Genomic DNA, 24814 nt, shown 5'->3' on the forward strand with positions numbered 1-24814 from the left:
TAGTGTGTGTGTACTTCTCTTCTTTTGATTTTACTACTGTGGGGTTATCTATTGCCTGTGTTTTCATGGGTGTATTTGACTTTCTTAGGTTGAAATTTTCCTTCTAGTGCTTTCTGTAGGGCTAGGTTTGTGGATAAGTACTGTTTAAATCTGGTTTTGTCTGGGGATATCTTGTTTAGTCTTGGCTGGCATCCATGGTCTCTTAGTGTCTGCCTTACTTTTGTTTTTCTGGCTTTCAAAGTCTCTATTGAGAAATCAGGTGTTATTCTGATGGGTTTGCCTTTATAAGTCTCTTGGCCCTTTTCCTTTACTGCTCTTAATATTCTTTCTGTACTCTGTAGGTTTAGTTGTTTAATTATTATGTAATAAAGAGACTTTTTGGGGGGTCTAGTCTTTTTGATGTTCTATAGGCTTCTTGTACCTTCATTGGTAGTTCCTTCTTTAAGTTGGAAATGTTTTCTTCTATAATCTTATTGAATATGTTTTCTGTTCCTTTGAGTTGGTATTCTTTGCCTTCCTCTATCCCTATTATTCATAGTTTTGGTCTTTTCATGGTGTCCTAGATTTCTTGGACATTTTGTGTCATGACTTTTTTGGCTTTGGTATTTTCTTTGACTGACAAATCTGTTTCCTCTACTGCATCCTCTACACCAGAGATTCTCTCTTTCATCTCCTGTATTCTGTTGGTTATGCTTACATCTCTATTACCTGTTAGTTTACTCTGATTTTCTATTTTCAGAATTCCCTCTGTTGGTGTCTTCCTCATTGTTTCTATTTCCCTTTTCAGGTCTTGATCTGTTTTCTTGACTGTTTTATTGCTTTTTCAGGATTTTCTTTACAGGATTTATTGTTTTCTTCAATTTTTTTGGTTTTCTTTTCCTCTATTTCTTTATAGATTTCTTCCAATTTTTGTTTGTCTTTTTCTCAATTTATTTATTGATTTCTTCCACCTTTTTGTTTGTCTTTTCCTCAATTTCATTTTTCATTTTTTTTCTTGAAATGCCTCTAGCATCTTCATGACGCTATTCTTAAGGTCACTTTTTGTGCTTCTTCTACCTTGTGATGTTCAAGTCTTGCTGTTGGAGGAGTGCTAGGTTCTGGTGATTCTGTATTGCTCTTTATGTTGTTGTATGTACTTCTGCCTTGCTTTCTGCCCATCTCCTCCTCTAATGTGTATAAGAGGTGCCTGTGTCTGAGCAAATTGCTGTTGGTCCATTCTATCCTTGTTAGTGTCTGTGTCTCAGGGGGCCCTTCTGTGTCCAATCCTAGCTCTTCGTCTAATTGGAGCAGGCAGATTCTGTGTCTCAGGGAGCTTTCTTGGGTCAACCCTAGCTAGTTGATTCTATGACTACTGATCCACTCTTGGGTTTATCAGGGCTCTTGTGCCAGTCAGAGATGACAGACTCTATGTTTCAGGAAGCCTCTCTTGGTCCAATGAGAGGTGGGAGAGTCTACTCAGAAAGTCACTCGGTCTAAAGATAGCTGACAGATTCCCTGTCTCCTGAGGTTACTCTTGGTCCAATGACATATCTTTGTCCAATGAGAGGTCTCTCTAGGCCTGATGAGAGCTGGGGGTTGGTTTCCAAGCCTCAGAAAGTAGCTGGGTCCTCAAATGGATTTGTATGGGAGCACAGTATGTAGATTGCAGGGTCTGTTGTGAGGTCTTGGTGAGGGAGGGGCCTTCCTGCAGGAGCCCTGCCTGCTGACAGGCAATTGGGGCTGAGTTAGGAGGTGTTCCCGGGTGAAGAGCTGGGGCCCAGGAATGGGTCCTAGGAGTATGAACAGAGTCAATCACCTCTAGGTCTGATGAGAGCTGGGGCTGGAAGAATCTTTTATGCATGGTAGTTTTTCCTTAAAATAAGCCACAACGGGTTGGGGATTTAGCTCAGTGGTAGAGCATTTGCCTAGCAAGCACAAGGCCCTGGGTTCGATCCTCAGCTAAAAAAAAAAAAAATAAAGCCACAAAATAAGTTTGATTAAATCCACTTTGCATCCAAATGCTGAGTCATTTCTTTACTCAACAAATGATCAAGAAAATACAGTAGTGGCAAATAACAGATAAATGAGGTCACATACAAAAGGCTGACATTTAGCAAAATAATAAAAAATTATCCTCGTGGTGACCATTTCTTCACTTATCCTTCTAAGTTTTATGAATAACATCAGCTTGAAGAGAAGCAAATTCTATGATTAGGGAAATGACAACTGGAGGTGCAAAGAACCACACTGGCACATGCAGAAACTGCCATCAGAACAATTTGACAAGTTTTTGATGCTTTTTCTCCTTTAATCTTACACATTTTTAAGGTAAAAAGAAAATTTATGGCTGGTGATATGTATATGCTCAAAATTTATTTAAAATCTATGAAGGTAAAATGTAACATTATAAAGCTTTAGAAAAATATAATTATTTATATTTGAAAATAGTTGTTCCTTTGTCTGTTGTATGTAGACATCAGAAGCTCAACACATGGCCATTGTCTATAGAAAAAGTGGCAGTGACTTAAAGTGAATACTTCAGTTAGAGAAGTCACACATGAGACAGAATGTAAGTGCACATAATATAGTTACTTATTTTTATTACAATCACCATTATTAACTTGTACTTTCCAATGATCAAAATATCACATTCTAATAAAATACAGAGCAATGGGTCTCCAGAACCAATTATAGAAAGTTAAATTCACAGATATGCTTTGTTCTATACAAAATTTGATAGTAGAGATATCTGACATTAATAAAGAACTACTATGCATCAAAAACTATTTAAAAAATAAATAATTTTAAGTAGTTAGGAACACACCATTATTTGTATGCACCTTGATAATGACTAAAGGTATTCAAAGAGAAGAAGAAGTGGTACAGAGAGAAAAGATAGAAATGAAATGACATGATGCATGACCCTTAATGAAGGTAGTCAGTATTGAGACAAAGCTAGACTTTGGGTGCTATGGCAGTATCATTTAACTTGTCAGAAGAGATCAACAGCTTTCTGCCTTTCTACAGCTCTTCCCTTCTTGATGTCATCTGCACCTCTCTCTGCAACAGCAGTTCTAATATTCTTAATCACATTTATCTTGTTTTCCAGCCTTAGCTCAGGATTCTTGGCATAATGCTAGCATCTTCTTGGCTTGTGATGCAGTGATGACTTTTCTTCAGACAAAACTTTCTCCTCTCTTATATTCTCTTTTAGCATTTCCTTGACTATTAATTCACCTCACTAATTATTTTTGTTACTTTCTCCTGTATACCCAATGCTTAAATGCCAGCAGAAGTTTACAGTGTGAGATATTTTAAAAATGATGTTAGCAATTATTCAAACTTACTGAAATGATGCTACCTGGATTAGAGAAATACTGTTCCTAAGGTGCTTAACACTCAGCAACAAATGTTGCTACAGGTGGTTTGAAAAGAGCAAGGTACTTAGGTTTCACCAAGAGACTATAAGATGGTAAAAGTCCCTTTAAGATTCTGTCTTTACTATGAGATTCTAAAGATTGCCTGGATAATAGTGCCAAAGCTGACCATTTTAAATTTTAAAGGAAATGGATGTTGGGTCTAGGAACATAGTTGAAAAGGTAAAACTCCTACTGCACAAACATGAGAGCAATGTTAAAGCAAGGATGTTAACACACAGGGAATATTATTTACATCATAAGGCATGGTACCCTAGCAATGAAGGGGCAAAGACAGAGGATCCCTGGACTTGTTTGGCCCTCCAGTCAAATATAATGGGTGAGTTTCAATTCAATAGTAGATTTTGTACCACAAAATGAAACAACAAAACACAAAAACTTCACAGAAAAAGAATTGAGGTTGGCATCTGGATGAGGTCATAGGTGATTATAAATATTTTTTTACATAAGAATGTCAGAGTTGAACTCATGCTCACACAAGCACTAGAAACTCCTCCCCACACATATACCAAGTTAAGACCAAAGTAATAAATAAAAATTGACAAAGACTTAAAACTGAAATGTTTAGTTTGAATTTTGTGCCAAGGTTATTAATTTTAAAAAAGTTAAACTATAAGATAAAATACTGGCAACACAGATAGAGGATACAAAAAAAAATGTTGAAAAAGTTAAGTTCAAAATCTGTGCTTGAACAGTGACCTCATCTCTTACCCTGTGAGGTTTTGGTACCTCTGAATATTTCTGTGGGATTCTGGATGCCCCAATCCTCCTCTGCTTTGGGCTTCTGCCAAATCTGTCCCCTTTCTGGAAGAACAATCTTGTACTTTGTGTTAAATATTAAACTCATTTTTAACTACTGTTAAGTTCATGTTTCTTACTTACAAATCCATACAGATGTACCATACACTAGGGTTATTTAGATGAATTTCTAAACATTCTTATTAAATTTTTTTAAAAAAGCAGAGCCAGATATAGGGGTGAAAACATGAGTGATCAGGAAAATAGGGAAAGCCACAGCTAACATTACCTCACCAACTCCACAACTTCCAAAGGTGAGATATTTCCTGTCTACCCATGCCTATATGCCTTACTGTTCTGCCTTCTGATTTGCTCTCTCTGTCCAGCTACATTACTTCCTTTTCCTGCCCAGCTCTGTCACTTCCTGTTTGTCTTTACAGACCTCCAGACCCCCATGGTTAACTAGATTTAGAATTTAAGGCATGTGCCATCACACTTCGCTCTATTTCCAGTGTGGCCTTGAATTCACAGAGATCCAGACAGATTCCTGCCTGCCAAGTGATAGGATTAAAGGTGTGTTCTAACACTGCATGACTTCTGTGTTGTGGCTGGCTTTGTCCTCTGGTCTCCAGGCAAGTTTTATTTATAAAAGCACAAATAAAATATCACCACATTTCAGCACAAATAAAATATCACTATACCTCTTAAGATGGTGTCCCTTATGACCCCTCCCAAAACCATTGACTGACCTCTGCTTAGTGACTATTTTTTTTTTCCTCTGATCATCAGGCAAGTTTTATTGGGAGACACAGTATATTGGGGGACATAATACATCACCACATTTTTTCTTCTTTTTTTTTGTCTAATGCTAAAGAAAAATGTTATAACTAATATAAGAATAAAACTATGTACAATAATTACAATAACTATATAATATGTACAACCAAGAAATATATCAATAATGTCTAGTCCATTTGCATTTGACAAATTCAGTGAAAATATTGCATTATCTATCATATTTTGGTAAGACCAAAATAAACCTTATTCACTTTTTATCCTATTTCTATGATGTCTTTCAATTTTATGCACTTTATACTTCTTTAGTGAGTTTCTTTTCTAAAAAAAATTAAATAAATAAAAAATAAAAATAAATAAATTACTTAACAAGGAAAACTGTAACTACAACTTTCTAATCTTCAACTCCCTTCAACCAGAGAAGGAAATAATATCACCTAGAAAAACAGGAAGTGCCAACAAGTGACTTCCACAAAATGTAAGTTATAAGAGAAACAGCCAGCTACATCAAACAGTCACCCAAGGTTTCTCTATAAAATCTGAGCATCATCATCTTTAGCCTACAGGCTTAGCATACGTGATAAACTCATTTGTAAAGCAAGGCCTACAGCTCTACCACACATTTGGTGCAAGTTTTTTCATGTACCAGATAAACTTGAATTCTACCAGTGTCATGTCAGGACTCAGGATTTTAAATTCTGGAAGTTGCTGGGATTTTTGTAATTCAGCTTCCCTTTCTTCTCGGCTTGTGAGTGGCTTCATCTCCTTTATTAAATGCCAGTATAACACTGAGAGGCCAGACTCTGTCAGCATATTCACTCACCCAAGAATAACTGTTCCAGCTACTGTTGTGTTGCACACAAGGAGCCATTGGTCCACTGCCTGCTCAGCTGCATTCAAAGGAAGAGGCACTGTGCCTTTTCCAGATTGCAAAGTCACTTCAGTGATGGTGTCATATTGTCCTGGCCTCAGAGGATGACTGTTGCCAAAGCTCTAACCACACTTGTCTTGGTAAGGATCAGCAGTCACCTGCGTGTGTGTGTGTGTGTGTGTGTGTGTGTGTGTGTGTGTCCCCTGCTTGTCCATTTTGGACAGCATACTGTCAGCAGTCAGTAGGAGGGCACTTCCTTGCCCAGTGGCTGACTTTTGCCACAATGAAAGTTAAATCCATATGCAGTTTCTTCAATGTCCATATCTTTTCTGAAGTAGATTAGTGCTGCCAGGAGCAGACATGTCTCATAGTCATGAAAACAGAATGAAAAAAAAATCTATGTTATTAAAACATCTTAAATGCCATATTCTATAGATTTCTGAAGTTTTGGAAGATGACCAGTAAATCTGAAATATATCACTGTTTGACCTTGAAAACATACCTAATATGACTACAAGTTCAATTGTAATGACTAACTACTAACATCCATTTCTTTATATCCTAATAGTTGGTAATAATAACTTTTAAGAATTAGCAAATTGCATTACATTGTGAAATGAACTACATAGGTACAATATCCTGAACAAGATTAGAAATATATGTATAGAATTTTCTAACAAAACCAGTCTCAAAATTGTGTCAGTATATACAATTGCATACAATATACAAAAAAACAAACCAATATAAAATATTTAATGCTAGTAGTTGTCTTTTAAGAGTAGATTCAATAATCTATTTTATCTATATCATATCTATATCCTATCTTTTTTCTTTTTAGAGTAGATTCAAACATCTACCCTTTATTCTATCATGTCTATATCTTTTTTCCATAGTAGATTCAATAATCTACCTCTTATCTATATCTTCTTTTTTTCTTTTCTTCTTTTTTTAAAAAAACAATAACCTTAAATCTAATCTCCTTTGTTTAATCTTTTTTTCTTACTATTAATAGTAACAACTTTTAACCAACCATCCTAGGCAATGACAATTATCCAAAACACATTGAAAGACCAAAAGCCACCCACCCCACCTCTTGGGAATGTGGGCATTGTGTTATTAAAATTGTTTCCTGCTGTTTGGGGGTGAAGGCATCTTTAGGTGTTCCTGAAAACAAAAATTTTGGATTATCATATCCTGGGAGTGGTAGCTGTATCACTTGTTGTCCAGTCTCCATATAATGCAAAAGTACAGGGCTTATCTCAAGTCCTCACACGAATAGTCTACAAGGCTGGATCATCTAATCTAGCCATCTGGAAATTGTCCAGAGAAGTTTGTAGTTCAAAGCTGATCTTTGGGTGATGTTTGTCAGGTTAGTGGTATTATTTTTACCCATGTGGAATCATCTTTGTGAGCCCCCATCTTTTTGGAGGCTTCAAATTTTCTGTTAGGTCTGGTCATGAGTATCTGCAGAAAACTGATAGTGACTCCAACATAAAAACATGTATAGGCAGCTAAATGAAGCCATTTTTTCCTAGAATTAGTTAGTACTCTATAGGAAAATTAATATCATGACAAAAGTTTATATATGTGTTAATCTTATAAATTTTGTTACAAAATTCATATTTTAAGAAAAGATTAAGGAATCAAAATAGAACAAAGAATTATGAGATTAGTGGCAATAGAATAATCCCTAAATTTTGGTTTTCTGCTCTCCCATATCAGATGACTCTTCTGACATGATACAGAGATTTTGCATTTTCTTTTTAAGAGCCATTCTCTAATTCCAAATCTAGCTTTATTTTTTTAAAGGAACTAGTACTACATAAAGACCACTTATGTTAAGTTTCTGTAGAGAAAAGCAGAAACAAACATTTAGGAAGACTTATGACATTTATATGTTATATACCAGTAGGCCAACTTAATCTTTTTCTTGGAACATTTTTTTAATGGATTATTTGTCCCTTTTCTTCAGATGTCTCATTTGTCCAGTGTTCTTCAGATTCCTCAGCCTTTTTCTTCTGAAAAACAAAAACAAAAACCCTTCCACAACCCCAACTTTGGAGAGTTTCCCTTATTGCAAGTTATATCTGATTAAATGAAAAGATTTGTTAGTGGTATAAGTTAGTTTAAATTGAATGGTCATGCTGGAAGATGGGCTATCATCTCTTCTAATTAAGAGTTATCTCTTGTACAAATTGAACCTTTATCAATTTTGATGGTATCTACAGATTATATTCTCCTGTAGAAACAAAAACAAAACCTTGAGCCTAATGTAATACATATCCTGGTTTTCATTCTGAAGTCAGCACATCTTTAAAGTATATAGGCTGATTTAATTCTGTAGTTATTTCTATTATCCAGTGTCTCACCAGAGCTGTTCTTCCTTTCTGAGTAGCATTGATAAAATTCAAAGTTAATAGCTCATTACATAATCTATTTCTGGGAGTTTGTTACATGATGTTTTTTTATCAATTTCTTATTATGAATTTTTTATTCATTTCGTATTAATAGTTTAATATCTCCATAAAAAATTACTGAAAAATTTCCATTTCCATTTCCAAAAGCTCTTTACCAAGGTTCACTTTCTACTCATAATTTGTCAATGTCATCCTTAATTAAAGGTACTACAATTTATGCTGGGTCTTTTCCTGCTAATTAATGAAGAGTCAATTTTCCTTTTAAAGTCAAGTCAGAGGTCTTTTCTACATAGGTTTTTAATTTTTTACTCTGTTTATTTTGGTAGAAATAGCCATTCCAATATAATATCTTCCTTTTGCATTAAAATTCATGTAAGATAATTCTTAGAGTGCAAAATAATCTAAGTATAATAAAGCTTTGGATCCACATGGTGCACATGTCCTTCTTGTACTTTCTTTTCCACCAAGGCCAACTTTCTCTGTTTCAGCTGATAATTCTCTTGTACTATTTAAATCTTTGTCACCTTGTAAGGTTTTAAACAAATTACTCAGTTCTTCATTTTTTAACCCCAACAACAGTTCATAGATGGGAAATGTCTCCAAATAATCTTTGAAAGTCAGTAAGTGTCTATATTCAATTGATCTCTCCTAATTTGCACCTTTTGGGGTCTATTTTTTGTAGACCTATTTTATGTCCTAAATAATTAATAAAATCTCCTCTTTGTATCTTTTTGAGAGCAATTGGTAATCCCCAACAAGGCAAATTTTTCTTTACTTATTCAAACATTCTTTCTAAGGTATTTGCATTTGAATAAGCTAGTAAATTCTCATCCATATAATGATAAATTATAGATTTAGGAAATTATTTACATGTTACTTCCAATGGCTGTCATACTAAATATTGGCACAGGGTTGGGCTATTTAACATTCCCTTTGGGAGAGCCCTCCATTGATATCTCTTACCTGGCTGAGAATTATAAGTAGGCACCTTGAAGGCAAATCATTCTCTGTCTTTTTCTTGTAAAGATACTGAGAAGAAACAGTCTGTTAAATTGATAAGTATCAAAGGCTATCCTTTAGGTAACATAGCAGGCAAAGGAATTATAGATTGTAGAGAGCCCATTGGCAGAATTGCTTTGTTAATTTCTCTAAGGTCTGTTACCATTCTCCATTTACCAGATTTATTTTTAATAACAAACACAGGAGAATCCCAAGGGCTGGTTGATTCTTCAATATACTGAAAATTTAACTACTCTTGTACCAGCTCTTCTAAAGTCTACAGTTTCTCTGTTGTTAAAGGCAATTGCTGAACCCACACAGGCTTGTCTGTTAACCATTTTAAAGGTAGAGCTGTTGGTGTCTTTGAAAGATCATCAGTTGTTGTGCCCTGTCCTTGTACAATCTGGATGGCCAGTAACTGCTCTTTATAATATCTCCTAGTATTTCTCTCAGAAACATGTGTTAATTTATGGTTTTTTTGGAGGTTGGAGGGATGTTAATCTGAGTATTCCATTGTTGTAATAGATTGTGTCCCAATAAATTCATAGCTATATTAGACATATATGGCTTTAATTTTCCTCTCTGTCCTTCTGACCCTATCCATTCGAGCCATCTTGTACTCTGTTTCACTTGAGATAATGTTCCAGTCCCTAACAGCTGACCATTTACCTCCTGAAGATGCCAATTTGGATGCCAAAATTCTAATGAATTATTGTGATGTCAACACCAGTCTCTACAAGACCTTCCAAGAGAATTAAATTTATTCAGATTCTTAATTTTGGTCTTTGATCATTTATAGAAGTTTGACAAAAAATTCACTTTATGATTTCTTCTGATTATCCTGTTCTCTCTGCTATAGTTGTTCTATCACCCTAAGGAGTCTGGTTTATTACAATAGGCATCTGGTTAGTGGCTCTGAGAAGGAGTTTCTCCTATGATAGCAGGAAGGTACTGAACTGAATTTGCCATAGGGGCCTGTGAGAGGTCCCTCAGTGAGTTTCCCAATGTCAGAGGCAAATGATTACCTTGTATGTCACTTGTTGATCTACATTCATTGCTCCAATGGTTACTTTTACCACACCTTCTGCATAATCCTGAAGGTACGGCCATTCTATTGTCATTGTTCTTAGAATAAACATGTTTCTAGGAATGGCATTTACAGTACCTTTTCAGAAGACCTTGTTTACCACAATTAAATAATCTGACATTAGTATTTTCCCTCAAAGCTCTTGATATAACCTGTCCTATCCACATATCCTCATGGTCATGAGACTTAATATTAATTGTGTCCCTGATCCAATCTTCCATGTATGCTGATATTGCCTTTAACAGCCCGATTACCCTCTTGTATGCTGTATTTGCATTCTCAAAAATCAATTATTATATCTCTTGGTTCTAAATTTGGTATCATTCTATGTATTGCTAAACACAGCCTTTGTAAGAAATCTATGAAGGGTTCTTTGCAGCTTTGTACAACTTTTGTAAATGACTCAATTTTTTTAACCCTTTGGATTTTTTTCTTTACTTTTCAATTATATTTGTGTTTCAATTTTACCTATCAGCCACAGGTTCACTTGTCCTCCCCCTCCCACCCCTCCCTCCCCCCTCCCCACTCCCCTCCATTCCCATCTCCTCCAGGGCCAAGACTCCCCTGGGGATTCAGCTCAACCTGGAAGATTCAGTACAGGCAGGTCCAGTCCCCTCCTTCCAGGCTGAGTAAAGTGTCCCTGCATAACAAGCCCAAGGTTCCAAATAGCCAGCTCATGCACTAAGGACAGGTCCAGGTCCCACAGCCTGGGTGCCTCCCAAACAGTTCAAGCTATTCAATTGGCTCACTTATCCAGAGGGCCTGATCCAGTTGGGGGCTCCACAGCTTTTGGTTTGTAATTCATATGTTTCCATTAGTTTGGCTATTTGTCCCTGTGCTTCTTCCAATCTTAGTCTCAACAATTCACACTCTTACAGTCCCTGACTCAATTTTTTTTTCCTGCTTCCTCAATTATGTTCCATGCATTCATGGCTGCCATGTGGCATAGAATTAGGGTTTAGTTACCATAAAAACATTTTCTTTGTAAATCAGTATAATCACCTTCTCCAAAAAGCTGATCTTGGAAAATTTCCACACCTCCAGTCCCACATCATTGTTCTACATTTTTAGCCTCCTCTTTCCACTGTATTCTCCACTGTAGTGGTGGTCTGGCCTCTAGCACTGCTGTAATTAATTCATTCCAGTTCTGAGGGATAATTCTATTAGAAGTTGACTCTGAGATTAACATCTGCTTTACAAATGGAGAATTCATACCATATGATACTATATCTTCTTTAAATCTCCTTAAATCTAACATTTCCACTGGAGTCTGGTTAGCTCATACACTTCCTTGAACATTTGGCACTTCCTTTATAGTTACCGGGTAGATTAATGTCTGCTGCCTGGCAATCTGAGGCTGGTTCTCTGTAAGTGTATAATTCAATTTTACATTTAAATTCTTCTGTCTGGGTCCTATTTCTCTATAATTCATTTTAACAGGTTTTTCTAAAGTCAATCCTGAGATAGGTTTACCTTTAAATTCTCCTGTCTGGGTCTGAATTTCTACATACTTTGTTTTAACATGTTTTTCTAAAGCTTTTATCTTGGCACTCAAATTGACCAATGCTTTTTTATGCTAAAATAAAAATGATCAACCAAAAAAACAAATGATCAAACAAATAATATTTATAATTGATGTTACATACATCCCATCAACATTATCCTCTCATTTAATTGTTTCATTTTCAGACTGCCTAGTGTGTTATCAAACAGAGACCAAATTCCTTCCATTGTAAAAATGTTCCCCATTTTTTAATGTCAGAAAAAAAATCTCTTTTAACTTCTCTCTCCCTTTAATATATCTTAAGTGATTTACCAAGTCTGTCAACTGCATAGAACAGTAGAAGTCAGAGGGAATTTCAAAGCTAGTGTGGTAGCAGTCTGAGGTGGGAATCCAGAGATACCCACCACCCACCAGGAGAGAAAAAAAAAAGAGATCTGGCCATATGCAGCTCCAGCTTCAGCCATGGGCCTGTGAGGCGACAAGAGTGTTTTTTGTGAATTCTTGCCATGTTGGAGTGTCAAATGTAGGTGAATTTCTAAATGGTCTTATTAGGTAAAAAACATGGAGCCAGACATAGGAGTGAAAACCTGAGAGATCTGGGAAATAAAGAAAAGCCACAGCTAACTTCAGGTCACCAGAGTTATATACTTTCAATCATAATAATTTATACCATCATATTTATTGCTTTTTATTTAATATATGTCATTAAGACACTCTTTGGATATAATATTTGCTCCAAATCACCAAAAGCAGCTTGCCATCTATTTTTCTTTGGGGTGAGCTCACATTTTATCATCAGTATTTTCCCTTTAGATAAATCCTATGTCATCTTCTTAGCTCTCTAAAGTCTTCTGGCAGCAAGTGTCAGAATTAATTCTATAATACTGGAAGTAACTACCTTTATCATCCCAGTACATACTTATAACTATCATATTGGGATGCAAAGAACTTAAGATATTCTTTTCAGAATCATTGCCCAAGCCAAGGATTCAATGCCTTTCCATTGCTGAGTGACTGTACATTTGCATTTATTCCTCCATCAAAGACTAGATACCAACAATATTATAAACATTATTCCATTTCAGTGTCCAGACAGCTTTGGAAGGAAGTCAGGAGTTGTGTGTCAGGCCATTTTGCAATCACAGAGTAGTACTGTGTGTTGAAAACTTGATTTATTCTTTTTTTAGTAAGAACTGAAACTAGAGTCCCTTCTGTTGGATGGTGTGAGGTGTGGAATTTGAAATTTGTTTTCAGTGACCATTCTCAATTAGATAAATGACACTATAGAATTGCACATGTATTATGTAATCTACACATCATATCAAGCAGAATTGGTATTGCATTTGCTCTGCTGAATATGAGTTGATGTATGCCAGCCTGTGTAACTCCAGGTTTTCATCAGGACAGTGACTTGCTGGATCAGCGGAAACATTGCTTTACTCTGCAGTCTGAATGTGGAGAGGATCTATACTTCTCTGTGGAGTTAGAAAGTGACCTTGCCCAATGGGAACGAGCCTTCCAAACAGCCACCTTCTTAGAAGTGGAGCGGATACAGGTAAGAGCCTGTGGAGTGCAGTGTGTATGTGTGGTACCCAGGGAAATGTAACCACTCACTGAAGTTTGCAACATACATGTGCACAGTTCTATGAGGTTTCCCTCCATCTCAAATATATCCAACATTTGGCTGTTTTTGAAAATATTGAATAGGCATATCTGAATAATCACTGATTTTTTTTCATAATTTTGCCTTAGTAGGCTATTTCCTATTAAATATTTCTATAATTTGAATCTATATAGAAATTGCTCTGGCTGTAGTTATTGATAAGGTTGTTTCCAATTCTGTAGACTTGGCCACATAGCTTCTAGATGCTGCCCTTTCATCTGTGCTTTTCATAACAATTCATAGTATGTGAGGCTTTCTTCAAGAGTTACTTGATCTGTGGGCAGCCTCCTCATTTCTAAGGCTACCTAACAGACCCCCTCCATAGCAACTCTCCCTTCTTCCACTGTACCAAAAATACCCCTCTATTTCACTGTTTTCTTCAGATGGCTCACATCATAAGATTGAAAAGATTTGTCATAGGTGGCTTACTTCATTCCTCTATGAGTTGAAGTCTAACACATTTTGTGAATCACAAGTGTCTAGTCAGTATTTACTGAATTGTATTTCTCTAGTATGAAGCCATATCTAGATCAAACTTCACAAATATTTTAACCTTTAATTGAAACATGAAATGAGATACCTCACAGAATTGGTTTTCTGTTTAACCTGGAGCAAGTCACAGCAAAATTCAAAGTTAATTAGGTTCTTGCCCCTTGCAATAAATTCATAGATCTAGGACCAACATACATGGACACTTATTATTAAACTCAAATGATGACAGAAATGAAAGGAAGATACCAGGATTCTATTTAACTTTAGGATTGTCTTGTATTTCATAATTTATCTTTGTTAACTACACTAGAAATCTGCAAAAAGTTGAAAGTTGGAAAGTTTAGATTTTTATTTTCATATTTGACATTGTGAATGTACTAAACAGGAAAACATAATTTAATTTCTATAAAGTGAGTGTCTCAGCTTCATTAAACTTGGTAGAAAATAAAGATATGAACGTGGCAGGATATACCTATAATGACAGCAATTGGGAGGTAAAGGCAGGTTAAAAAAAAAAAAAGTTGAATTTCATCCTCAACTACATCCAATTTGAATTCAATCTGTGCTACTTAAGACCCTGTAGTAACATAGCAAAATACAATAAATAGGAAAACATGACCTAATAAAAAATAGGTAGAATAGGAGAAAACTAATAACTTAATTAAAGCTATTGAAAAAGTCATGAATAAAATTTTTTTATTTTGAAATCAATCTGTATTACAAGGACTACATAGTAATATTTTCTATCTTAAATTATATTTACTTGCTTATTTGTACTTTGTTTTGAGCCTATAATAAACTTAGAATAAATACAAGCATATTTAGAAAAAGTATGATCCATAAAAGCACACATTTTGAGTACATTCCATTTCATCATTTAAATTTAAATTTTAGAAAACATAGTGAATGTTGAAACATAAAAGTCACAAATTATGTAATTAAAATGTTATGTTTCCTAACTTAAAAGAAATAATGTAAACTATACTACAGTTAGCCTAAATTTAATGGCTTTATAATTTTACCAGGGTCAGTGAATTTTGGCAGTAAAGGTCACATTTGTTCCATAACTATATGCTAACCCAATTCAACAATTACCTCTTTTAATATGTCTTGGAGAGTATATTAACTTCAAAAAGTTATTACACTTACTTAAAGTTACTTTTGATTAATTCTATATATGTCATTATCTGGTGATAGAAATTTATGTCCAGAAGGTCTTTAAAATATTTATTCTTGGGTTGGGGATTTAGCTCAGTGGTAGAGTGCTCGCTTAGCAAGCGCAAAGCCCTGGGTTCAATCTCTAGCTCAAAAAAAAAAATTCTATGTATATTTTACCTATGGATGCTGTATAATACATAATTATGCAAAAATCTTGTCAAGTAATTCATGTTTGAGCTTCCATAAAAGAATAATTTTTTATTACTTTTTCACACTAAAATAACATCTCATTACATACATGTAGCAATTAAACAATAAATAAGCATTTTTTATTTAAATGTATCGAATCCACTCAGATTTTTTGACATTTTAAGTTATACAGAAATATTTTAGTGGATCTCAACTTAATATCATTTATTTGTTTCCATTTGATGACTATCGAGACAATGTAATTTAATATGGAATGTTGAACTTTATGAGAAAATTCTAATGCACTATAACAAATCCAATTTCACCTGGAATCTTTCTTTCAATGATGATATGAAGAAATAGCAAACAATTATACTTAAATAAAAAGTAAACACTATAGCTTTGAATATTCCTTAATGTTGATAGTTGTTTTAATAAATTACTAATGACTAAATGCATCTATCTAATATGTCCATGTATTAAGGAAATACGATAATACCCAAGCACATACTTTTAGACCCATTTAGTACATAGTTATGTTTTTAATGCAAATTAGGTTTTAATCATATGAATGGGTATTTGTGATAGGCAATATATTATATATAAACACTATACAAATACAATATAAGCATTGGTATTTGAAAAATGCTGAAGGAAATAGCTCCCCCATATGTTAATTATGATTATAGTTCATCTAGTATAGCAATTTAGCTTGAAATGAAATTTAAGGAAAACTAGAAAACTATATATAAAAATGCTTCTTTTCTGATTTATGTCCTTTTTATATTTTAGTATCTATATTTACTCATCTTCCCAAAATATTTACAAGTAAATTTATGATGTTGAGAATCAAACATAGAGCCATATTCATGTTAGGAATTATTAGACTACTGAAACTCACTCAGGCAGTTATTAAGTATTATATGCATAGGGAGAAGATGTTGATATTGAGGTTATATTAATCACATGGAAACTAACAGTAATCTCTTTTTCTTCAGTGCAAGACCTATGCATGTGTGCTAGAGAGTCACCTAATGGGCCTCACTATTGACTTCAGCACAGGCTTTATCTGCTATGATGCAGCAACAAAGGTAATATGTTCCAGTAGGCAGGAGAAATAGAATGGCAACACTATCACTTGAAAATGAGTGAAAACCATTTGAATTTCTTAAAGAATGCAAAATAATTATATGTTAGATATAAGATCTTCATTTTCATTCATGGAACATAAATTACATTTTAATGTGTTTTTCCCAAACAAAATTCGAGTTTTCACAGTTAATATACTGAAGTAAATATATATCATTCTGTCCTTATATGCTTAGAAATATAGAAAGATATTCTTGATAGGTTATATATAGGTAGATGGAATATGGATAATATGTGAATATATGATAGGTAGATGGTAGGTAATAGATGGATAAAAGATAGGTGATAGATGTATAACAGATCCTTTCTAAAAAATATAGCTTCAAATTATGAGAACATTTTCTTTCTTTATAAATGATTTTTAAGAGTTCCTACATGACTTTCCTGAATTAAATCTAGATGATGAATGTAAGGACAACATTTTTTTTTTATTTTTATACTTGATGTCTCAGAATTAGGTACAGAATGGTGCAATTTAGGTGTTTGGAAATTCTAGCAAGTGTCTGTTACTTAACCTGAATGCTGTATATTGTAATAGCTTTCACGTTTCACAAAAAATTCATGCCCTTTGGATGAGGAATGTACTTTTCTCAGCAATAAATGCCATAAGAATTATCAGTCTTTGTGATTATGGGGTAACATGTGATACAGCTAAAGTACTCCACATTTCTATTATCAGTTGGAAGTGATCCTCCACCTCTTCTGGTTCCCATTTCCTAGCCCATGATACAGCTTCTGCATTGGGCTTCAATTTGCATGAAGGTGTCTTGCTACCCTTTTCTTTATCAAAAGATTTTCTAGCATGGTTTAAATTGAAACATTGCCTCCCACTAGTTTAGGGATTAATGAATAATCTGTTATTAATCTTCTCTCAAGTTAATGTGTGCACAAGGGTTTCAAAAGAATATCTATAAAAATAAGACAGTGACAAATATGGGTGAGGAAAGTAGAATATAGATTGTTAAGGAATGAAGCCAATTGAATGGTGTGCTGAGCTAATCACATGAACAGACACCAAGCATATGCATAGAGAAATTGCAATGGTTCAATATCTAGCATCTGTGATTGTCATTTAGTAAGTCCCTACTACCTAAGGATTACTAGGGATAGCTTGATTTTCACAGTAAAACACAATATTACACACTAAAAGAACAGTATTCTGTCACATAATTTGTGGTCTCTGTGTGATGCTTAAAGTATACTCAGTAGTTAAGATTCCCCAGATGTAGCTAGCCTTCTAATACTTTTAGTTCTATGTAGGCACCAGTTCTACTTCTCAGTATTCAATGAGTTGTGTGGGTATTGTCTTTAGCAATGGGACCTTGTAGTCAGTTTGTGAAGAGCAACCTATTTTCTTGGCAATAACCTAAATTGTTTAGTGATTTCTGTGTGGCCTCTTTGGCTAACAACTCAATTGGGTGTAACACAATCCCAGTACTAGAAGCTTTGTTTGGTGACAAGAAATGGACAGTTGAGGCTCTATCATACTTGTTGTTTAGAAACTTCTTTAGGATGCTTTCATACATTTTAGAAAGTTTCCCTACTATAGTAGAGATCTTAAAATGCCTTATTAATAAGATCAAACCCAAGGCCAGTTATTGGGGTGAATGCTGGCAGATCAGAGAAGCAGAACAAGCCACAGTTTCCTCACCTCACCAGTTCCTCAGCTGGTCTTATTTCCTCAGATTGGAAGCTGCTGTGTCCTCATCCCAATTGCTCTCAGCTGAACTGTGCTGCTCCAAAGCCTGAACGCTAAACCAGCCAAAATGCTTAACTAACTTAGTTCCTGGTCCTCAGGCCTTATATACCTTTCTGCTTTCTGCTAACACTCCCTGGGATTAAGGGATGGATTTCTGGGATTAAAGGCTGTGTCACCATGCCTAGCTGTTTCTAAAGTGGCCTTGAACTCAGAGGTCTGGCTAACTCTGCCTCCCAAATGCTAGGATTGAAGGCATATGCTACCACTGCCTGTTCTCATGTTTAATACTGTGGCCATCCTGCTCTCTGACCCCAGATAACTTTATTTCGGGGAACACACAATATTTCAGGGAACACAATACCCCCCACAACCTACTACTCCACTAATGGCCCTCAGTTTTAGCTCTCTCTATTCACAATCTCTCAGCCAACCCCATCTGCCTTCCCACACTTTACCTGATCCTTCCATTTATGTGCCACTTCCAGTCCCAGTTCTCTCATAACCTTTATTGCATTTTTCCCTCCCAAGGAGATCTATGTCTCCTGACCCCACTCCTTTCCTGTATGTCTAACTTCTTTGTGTCTACATATTGTAACTTTGTTATTAATGGCTAATGTCCTTGTGTAAATGAATAGACACCATATTTATCTTTCTGGGTTTGGGTTACCTTCTAAAGATGCTGTTACCTAATTCCATTCATTTGCCCACAAATTACATGATGTCGTGTTTTTAGAGAGCTGAGTAATACTTTATTGTGTAAATGTACTCCATTTCCTTCATCCATTCTTCTGTTGGGGGATATCTAGGGTGTTTACAATTTCTGGCTATAATTAATAGAGCAGCAATAAAAATGACTGAGCAAGTGTCCTTCTTGTGGTATAATGACATATCCTTTGGGTATTTGCCCAAGAGCAATGTAGCTGGATCTTTGATTCCCATCCTTCTGAGGAACCGCAATACTGATTTCCTTACTGGCTGTACAAGTTTGCATTCCCACCAGCAATGTAGGAATGTTTTCCTTGATATACAATGGATTATTTTTTCAACTAAAGTGCACTGAATAAAAATATTGATTACATGTTATATATATGCTTTAGTTAGAAACAAATATATTCTCAGTCTTTGTTATGTACTCTTAGGTGTACCTTGAAACTTTTACTGAACTTGTTTTCTCAGGACCAATATTAGATAATCATAGAGTAGAGATTTTTTATCAGGGACATATTTCATTTTGCTGGGGATGGAATAGTCCTATCTCAGTGAAAAATTTATTTATGTTATGTTTTTGAGAAACATGGGAGCCACCTGATATATATGTAAAAGAATAGATTGAATATTAAAAGATAGCCTTTGAAAAATACATTTAAATTTATATATTAATATTGGAACACATTACTAAATAAGATTAACTTTCATATATTAAGCATGTAATTTCTTGACTTGAATGCAGACATTAACTTTGTTGATTTACATTTCCCTTTCTGTCTCCCTTTAGGCTGTACTATGGAGGTATAAATTTTCTCAACTTAAAGGCTCCTCAGATGATGGCAAAAGCAAAATCAAATTTTTGTTTCAGAATCCAGATACTAAACAAATTGAAGCAAAGGTAAACACAAGAAACCCATCAAATAATACATTTCCAATTACATCAGTGTCTTGAAGACACAATAAGGAGAAGGTTTAGGACCAATAAATACAAATATTCTTTGTCTACCTTGAAATATCCCTCTCATCTTAGAGTACTTTTACTTTAATTCTCTAGTGACAGATTTTCACTGAAAGGCATCATTCCAGAAAAATTATATTTGACTGCTTCTGGGTCTTAGTTTTACTCTGGTATGAACTAAAATTATGTGAGAATAAAACAGCATGCTAAGACCTGAGGGAGCTATATGGCTGTTTCTTAATTTAAAAAATACTTTTAAAAAACTAGTTGATTCATAGTAATCCATCAAATCTTAAATATAAGTACAAATTCATAAAGAAAATGTTTTTAAGCAAATAATTGCTAAGTAATTATGTTTTAAAGAAGATTAGTTAGTAAATGGCTTTTCACATTGCTTTATATAAGTCATAGTAATCTGGAATATAATAGCTATTTTATTAGTTCTATAGAAAGTTTAAACAATTTCATATGTATAATTATTTATAATTGTAAAAATTCAAAAATTAACTTATTTCATTTACCATATTCCCACTAAGACTGTTTGAGTTAAAATAAATCATAAAAATATTATTTCTCTGAAGAAGAAATTGAAAATTTATTCCTGTGCCATGGAAACCCAATGTATTTTTTCTTCTATGAAGTCAAGTTACCTCAATTTATTTCTGAAAGCATTTCCCTAAGTTGATGGTGAGTCTTAAACTGAATTTCAAAGCCTTCCCAAGCATAGCTCTGTGTGGTGTTCTGTGCAGTTGCTTACCATGCTATTCTACTTTCTGACCACAAGCATTCCTTTTAACAAGGTGATAGCCCTGCTTCGTCCTGTACATCTTCCTATGCCCTCTTTCTACCTTTCCTCTCTTATGTCTGCATCCTTCTTGAGAAGTCTCTCCTACATTTATATCTGTCTTTGGTGAAGTAGAAACTGTGGTCCTAGCTTTCATGTACTTATTCCTTCTTTTTCATACTTCCAGTGCATGGGTGTAACCATATTCTTGCCTTGCCTTTGTATCCCATCAGGTTAGAAAATGTCTTTTTCACTGCCTTTTCATGTAGTTTACAGTTTCTGGACTTTCATTCTGATGTGGTATCCTTTCTCCACAGCCTTTGCCATTGTCATTTGCTCTCTCTTTTCTCCCTAGCTATCAATGAAGCATCATAGTTCTGGCAGTTATACTGCTCTTTATGATGACTTTTGGTGTTGCTATAGGTTCATACTAATGTAAACTTATTTATGATAACTCTGAATGGCTTTCTTAAGTTTTCAAAACACAGCACACATTCTAATATGGGTAAGCTTGCAACAGTAGTGCAGTATTTGATTGTTAGACATAATCTCAAAAAATATACACAACAAACACAAGGAATTTAAAAAAAGGAGAGTCACAGTGAGACACATTCAACTTTCAGGGACAGAGGAATAGCAGTGACAAATTCCCCAGGCATTTTCTGTGTATTACTTATTTCAAAAATACATTCTGGAGAACTATAAGTAAAAATGGATGCACACCAGAAAGCAAAATAATTCTGTCACTGCAGCAAACTGTGATGCAGCATTTGTTCTTCACTAGCAATGTTCTTGATCTACTCCTCCCACATAGACCTAATAAAAGCCAATTGACTTGTTTTCCCACATTAAAAACACATTATTTATCCCTCTTACTAACTGCATCATAGTAGCACTGAGGATCCTCTCACCACCCTGCTACCTATTCTTACTCATATTCTTACAATACTCTGTTCCCTTCTACTATTATATTACTAATGTCTAATGTATGGACAGCATTATATACAACTGCTGCCTTTCTGTTTTGAGCAGCATTTCACTCCATGTTTAAATGCTGCTCTATCACATGCACACACATTTCTTTATCTATGAATTGGTTGAGAGACTTTTATGTTTATTCAAGTCAACTGACTTGATGCTTACTTTACTGCAGGTGACACTTTGATCTAGATGGCTTTGGTGGGGTCATTGGGATTTCCTTTCTTATAAGATCATTTTGTCAGCAAACAACAACAAATTTACTTCTTCCTGCATTATCTGGTTATCTTCATGTCTTTGTTTTGATTAAATATTTTTGGCAGGAAGTGACATCTAAGTATAAAGTGATATGGTAGACATAGACATTGCTGCCTTACTTATGGTCTTTGTGCTTTCCGCTGATCCCATTGACCAGAGTGTTAGTTGCTGCATTGTCACCTCTTTTTTTTCCATTTTGTTGAGGTATATATTCCTTTAGTAATAGATTGAGATAGCTTATTATGAATGAATGTTTACTTTTGCCATTTTTTTCTATTCTGAATAACATATGATCATAAGGTTTTGTTTCTAACTGTGTAAAGTGAAACATCCCTAGATTTCAACTTAATCAAAGTGAATGATTCTTTCTCATGCTATTGAATTATTATTTGTTAATATAAAGGAAAAATGTTTGGTTGGAGACACTAATCAATTGACTTTTACATCATTGTATTAAAACCTGTGAATAGTGTTTAACACTTTGTGAGAAATTTAAGAAATATTTAAGGGAATTTGTTTGGGCTTACACATGACATGTGTGAGCTTTGTTTCTTTGTTTTGTTTTGAGCTGTGTGAGATACATCACCATGGAAAAGTTCACTAGCTTTTTTTTCTAAAAGCACAAACTCATGCGTCTTCATTTTATTACTTAAAAATGTAATAAATTTCCCCAATGTTTTCCAAGTCTCCTTAAGCTTCCCAGGACCTTTTTGACAAGTCCTCGAAAACTTACTTGGATTTCATGGAGTGGAATCCCTTATAATTTATTAAATTTCTGTTTTCTTTTTAAACATATGGGAATCAAGATTGTGGTCATGATACCTGAAAATTTAATTTACAGAAAAACAGTACACTGACATAATCATATGCTAACATAACTCACAAAGACAGATAAGTATATGGTTAATATAAGGGTATGTATAGAATGAACTTGTTACTGGCCCCATGTTATTGGCACTCTCTGTGTCAATAACATGTCACACCTGTCATGTAAGGAGCGGTACAGGACTATAACCTTCTTTATTAGAGCCCATACGTCTACTTTTCCTAGGAATACATTCTTAAGAGTTGTCTGCATACTGGGGTACTCTAGCACATCATTGAAGCAATCTGCACATATACTATGAAACCTCTTATCCATGGTTTCATATTCTCTGATTTTGTTAACGTATAGGCAATAGTATTTTAAAAAGCAATAGATCATAAATTCCAGGGAAAAAATCACAGATTTTAAATTGTGTACTAGCTGAGGTAGATAAGAAATTGAGTCCTGCCTTTCTTATAGCATGAGTCATCATTTATAAAGGGAGTACGAGTACTAAATATTCTAATCACCCTTTCCTTTGGCTGTTTTTTAAGTATTTTGAAAGGTACAACACATTTAATAAATTATTATCATCATTATTAATTATTTTATATGTATATATATATTCTAAATACATTTAAATATATATGAAATAAAGCATTTTATTTTAGCAACTTTTAGAAGGAAGAAATTAGAAAAAGTGTAAGTATACATGTATGTCCTTTGATGCAAAAGCAAAAAATTAATGAATGTGATTTCTATATGGAAGACATTGCTCTGAGACCATAATGTAGCTTTAAATTCTACAATTTTTGAAGTATAAAGGAAGGACAAGACCTTAAATTACAGTACCATCCATTTGTACACAGAAACCAAAAGAGTGTAAATGAGTATTCACAGGCTATAGAGTAATAAGCCCATTTCTTTTCACCTCTAATGAATGTAGAGCCATGGGTTTCTATTCGACAATCCGTGTGCTCAACTAAAGAATTCAGCCTTCTTTCCAATACAGAAGTCCCAACTAACAGACTCCTCTGTCTTTAAGAAGTCCTAAAGAGCCGGGCGGTGGTGGCACACGCCTTTAATCCCAGCACTCAGGAGGCAGAGGCAGGCAGATTTCTGTGAGTTAGAGGCCAGCTTGGTCTCCAAAGCAAGTTCCAGGAAAGGTGCAAAGCTACACAGAGAAACACTGCCTCAAAAAAAGAAAAAAAAAAAGTCCTAAAGAGGGGATAGAAAGATTGCTCCTGTAGTTAAGTGTACTCACTGCTCCTCTAGATGACCCAAGTTTCATGCTCAGCAGCCAAATGATGGCTCACAATCATCTGCAAGCCCAATTTCCTGAGATTGGACACCCTCTTCAGACATCTCCAGCACCACACATATATATGGTAGAGACACATATACACAGACAAAATGCCCTTATACAATAAATCTTTAATTTAATTAAGTAAATCCAAAAAAAGGAACTCTTAATGCTAAGAAACTTTCATTTATGAGTCACTCTATTCTAAAAAAATTATATTAGTTCTTTTCATGTATTAGCTCACAATATTTCCCTCTGAAAATCTACTAAGTCCTTGGAAGCCTTCAGTAAATTCATGGAGGCAAAGATGAGAATGACAGTCCTCATCTGTCTGCCCTACTCTGTTTCTTTGACATATAATCACCCCAAAATACTGGGCCTTCCTCACCCTAGTCAATTGTAACTATAAACAAACAAAATACTGTGAGTCATAATCAGCACAGAACCCACTATATACTGTTTCCCATCCTTCAGCTCATTGGTCTTCATGTTTGCTGCCATCTACAGCAAGCGCTAATGCTAAAGATGTGGTGGTGTTCCATGTCTCTTCTATTAATTTTATTTTTGTGAACTTACTACTTTAATTTATAAACTTAACTTTAACATATATATGTATGTATATATATGAGAAAAACAGTACTTGCTTAATTCAGACTGATTTGTGATTTTGCTGGGCCTTTATAGAAATAATCTTATCATATTAAATATGACAATAAGTGATAAAATATAATAAAAATGATAAAAGTTTTGTTTATTATAAATATTAAATAAAAGTAGTTCTGTTTTAGGATTTTAAAATTCTTTTTAATTATTTTGTTATGGTATTAATTTTATTCAGGATAA

At 34.6% G+C, this 24814-nt stretch overlaps 1 protein-coding gene across 1 annotated transcript in view; it reads left to right on the forward strand.

Moving 5' to 3' along the window:
* Sntg1 (syntrophin gamma 1) overlaps positions 1 to 24814 on the forward strand; it is an 826637-nt gene that overhangs the window by 778755 nt on the left and 23068 nt on the right. Inside the window, exons 22-24 of the mRNA XM_036179958.1 lie at positions 13230 to 13382; positions 16328 to 16420; positions 19673 to 19783. Of these exons, the coding sequence (XP_036035851.1) occupies positions 13230 to 13382; positions 16328 to 16420; positions 19673 to 19783 (357 nt within the window). The remainder of the gene's footprint in view (positions 1 to 13229; positions 13383 to 16327; positions 16421 to 19672; positions 19784 to 24814) is intronic.

This window comes from Onychomys torridus, chromosome 2 (assembly GCF_903995425.1).
Source record: "Onychomys torridus chromosome 2, mOncTor1.1, whole genome shotgun sequence".
Classification (NCBI taxonomy): Eukaryota; Metazoa; Chordata; class Mammalia; order Rodentia; family Cricetidae; genus Onychomys; species Onychomys torridus.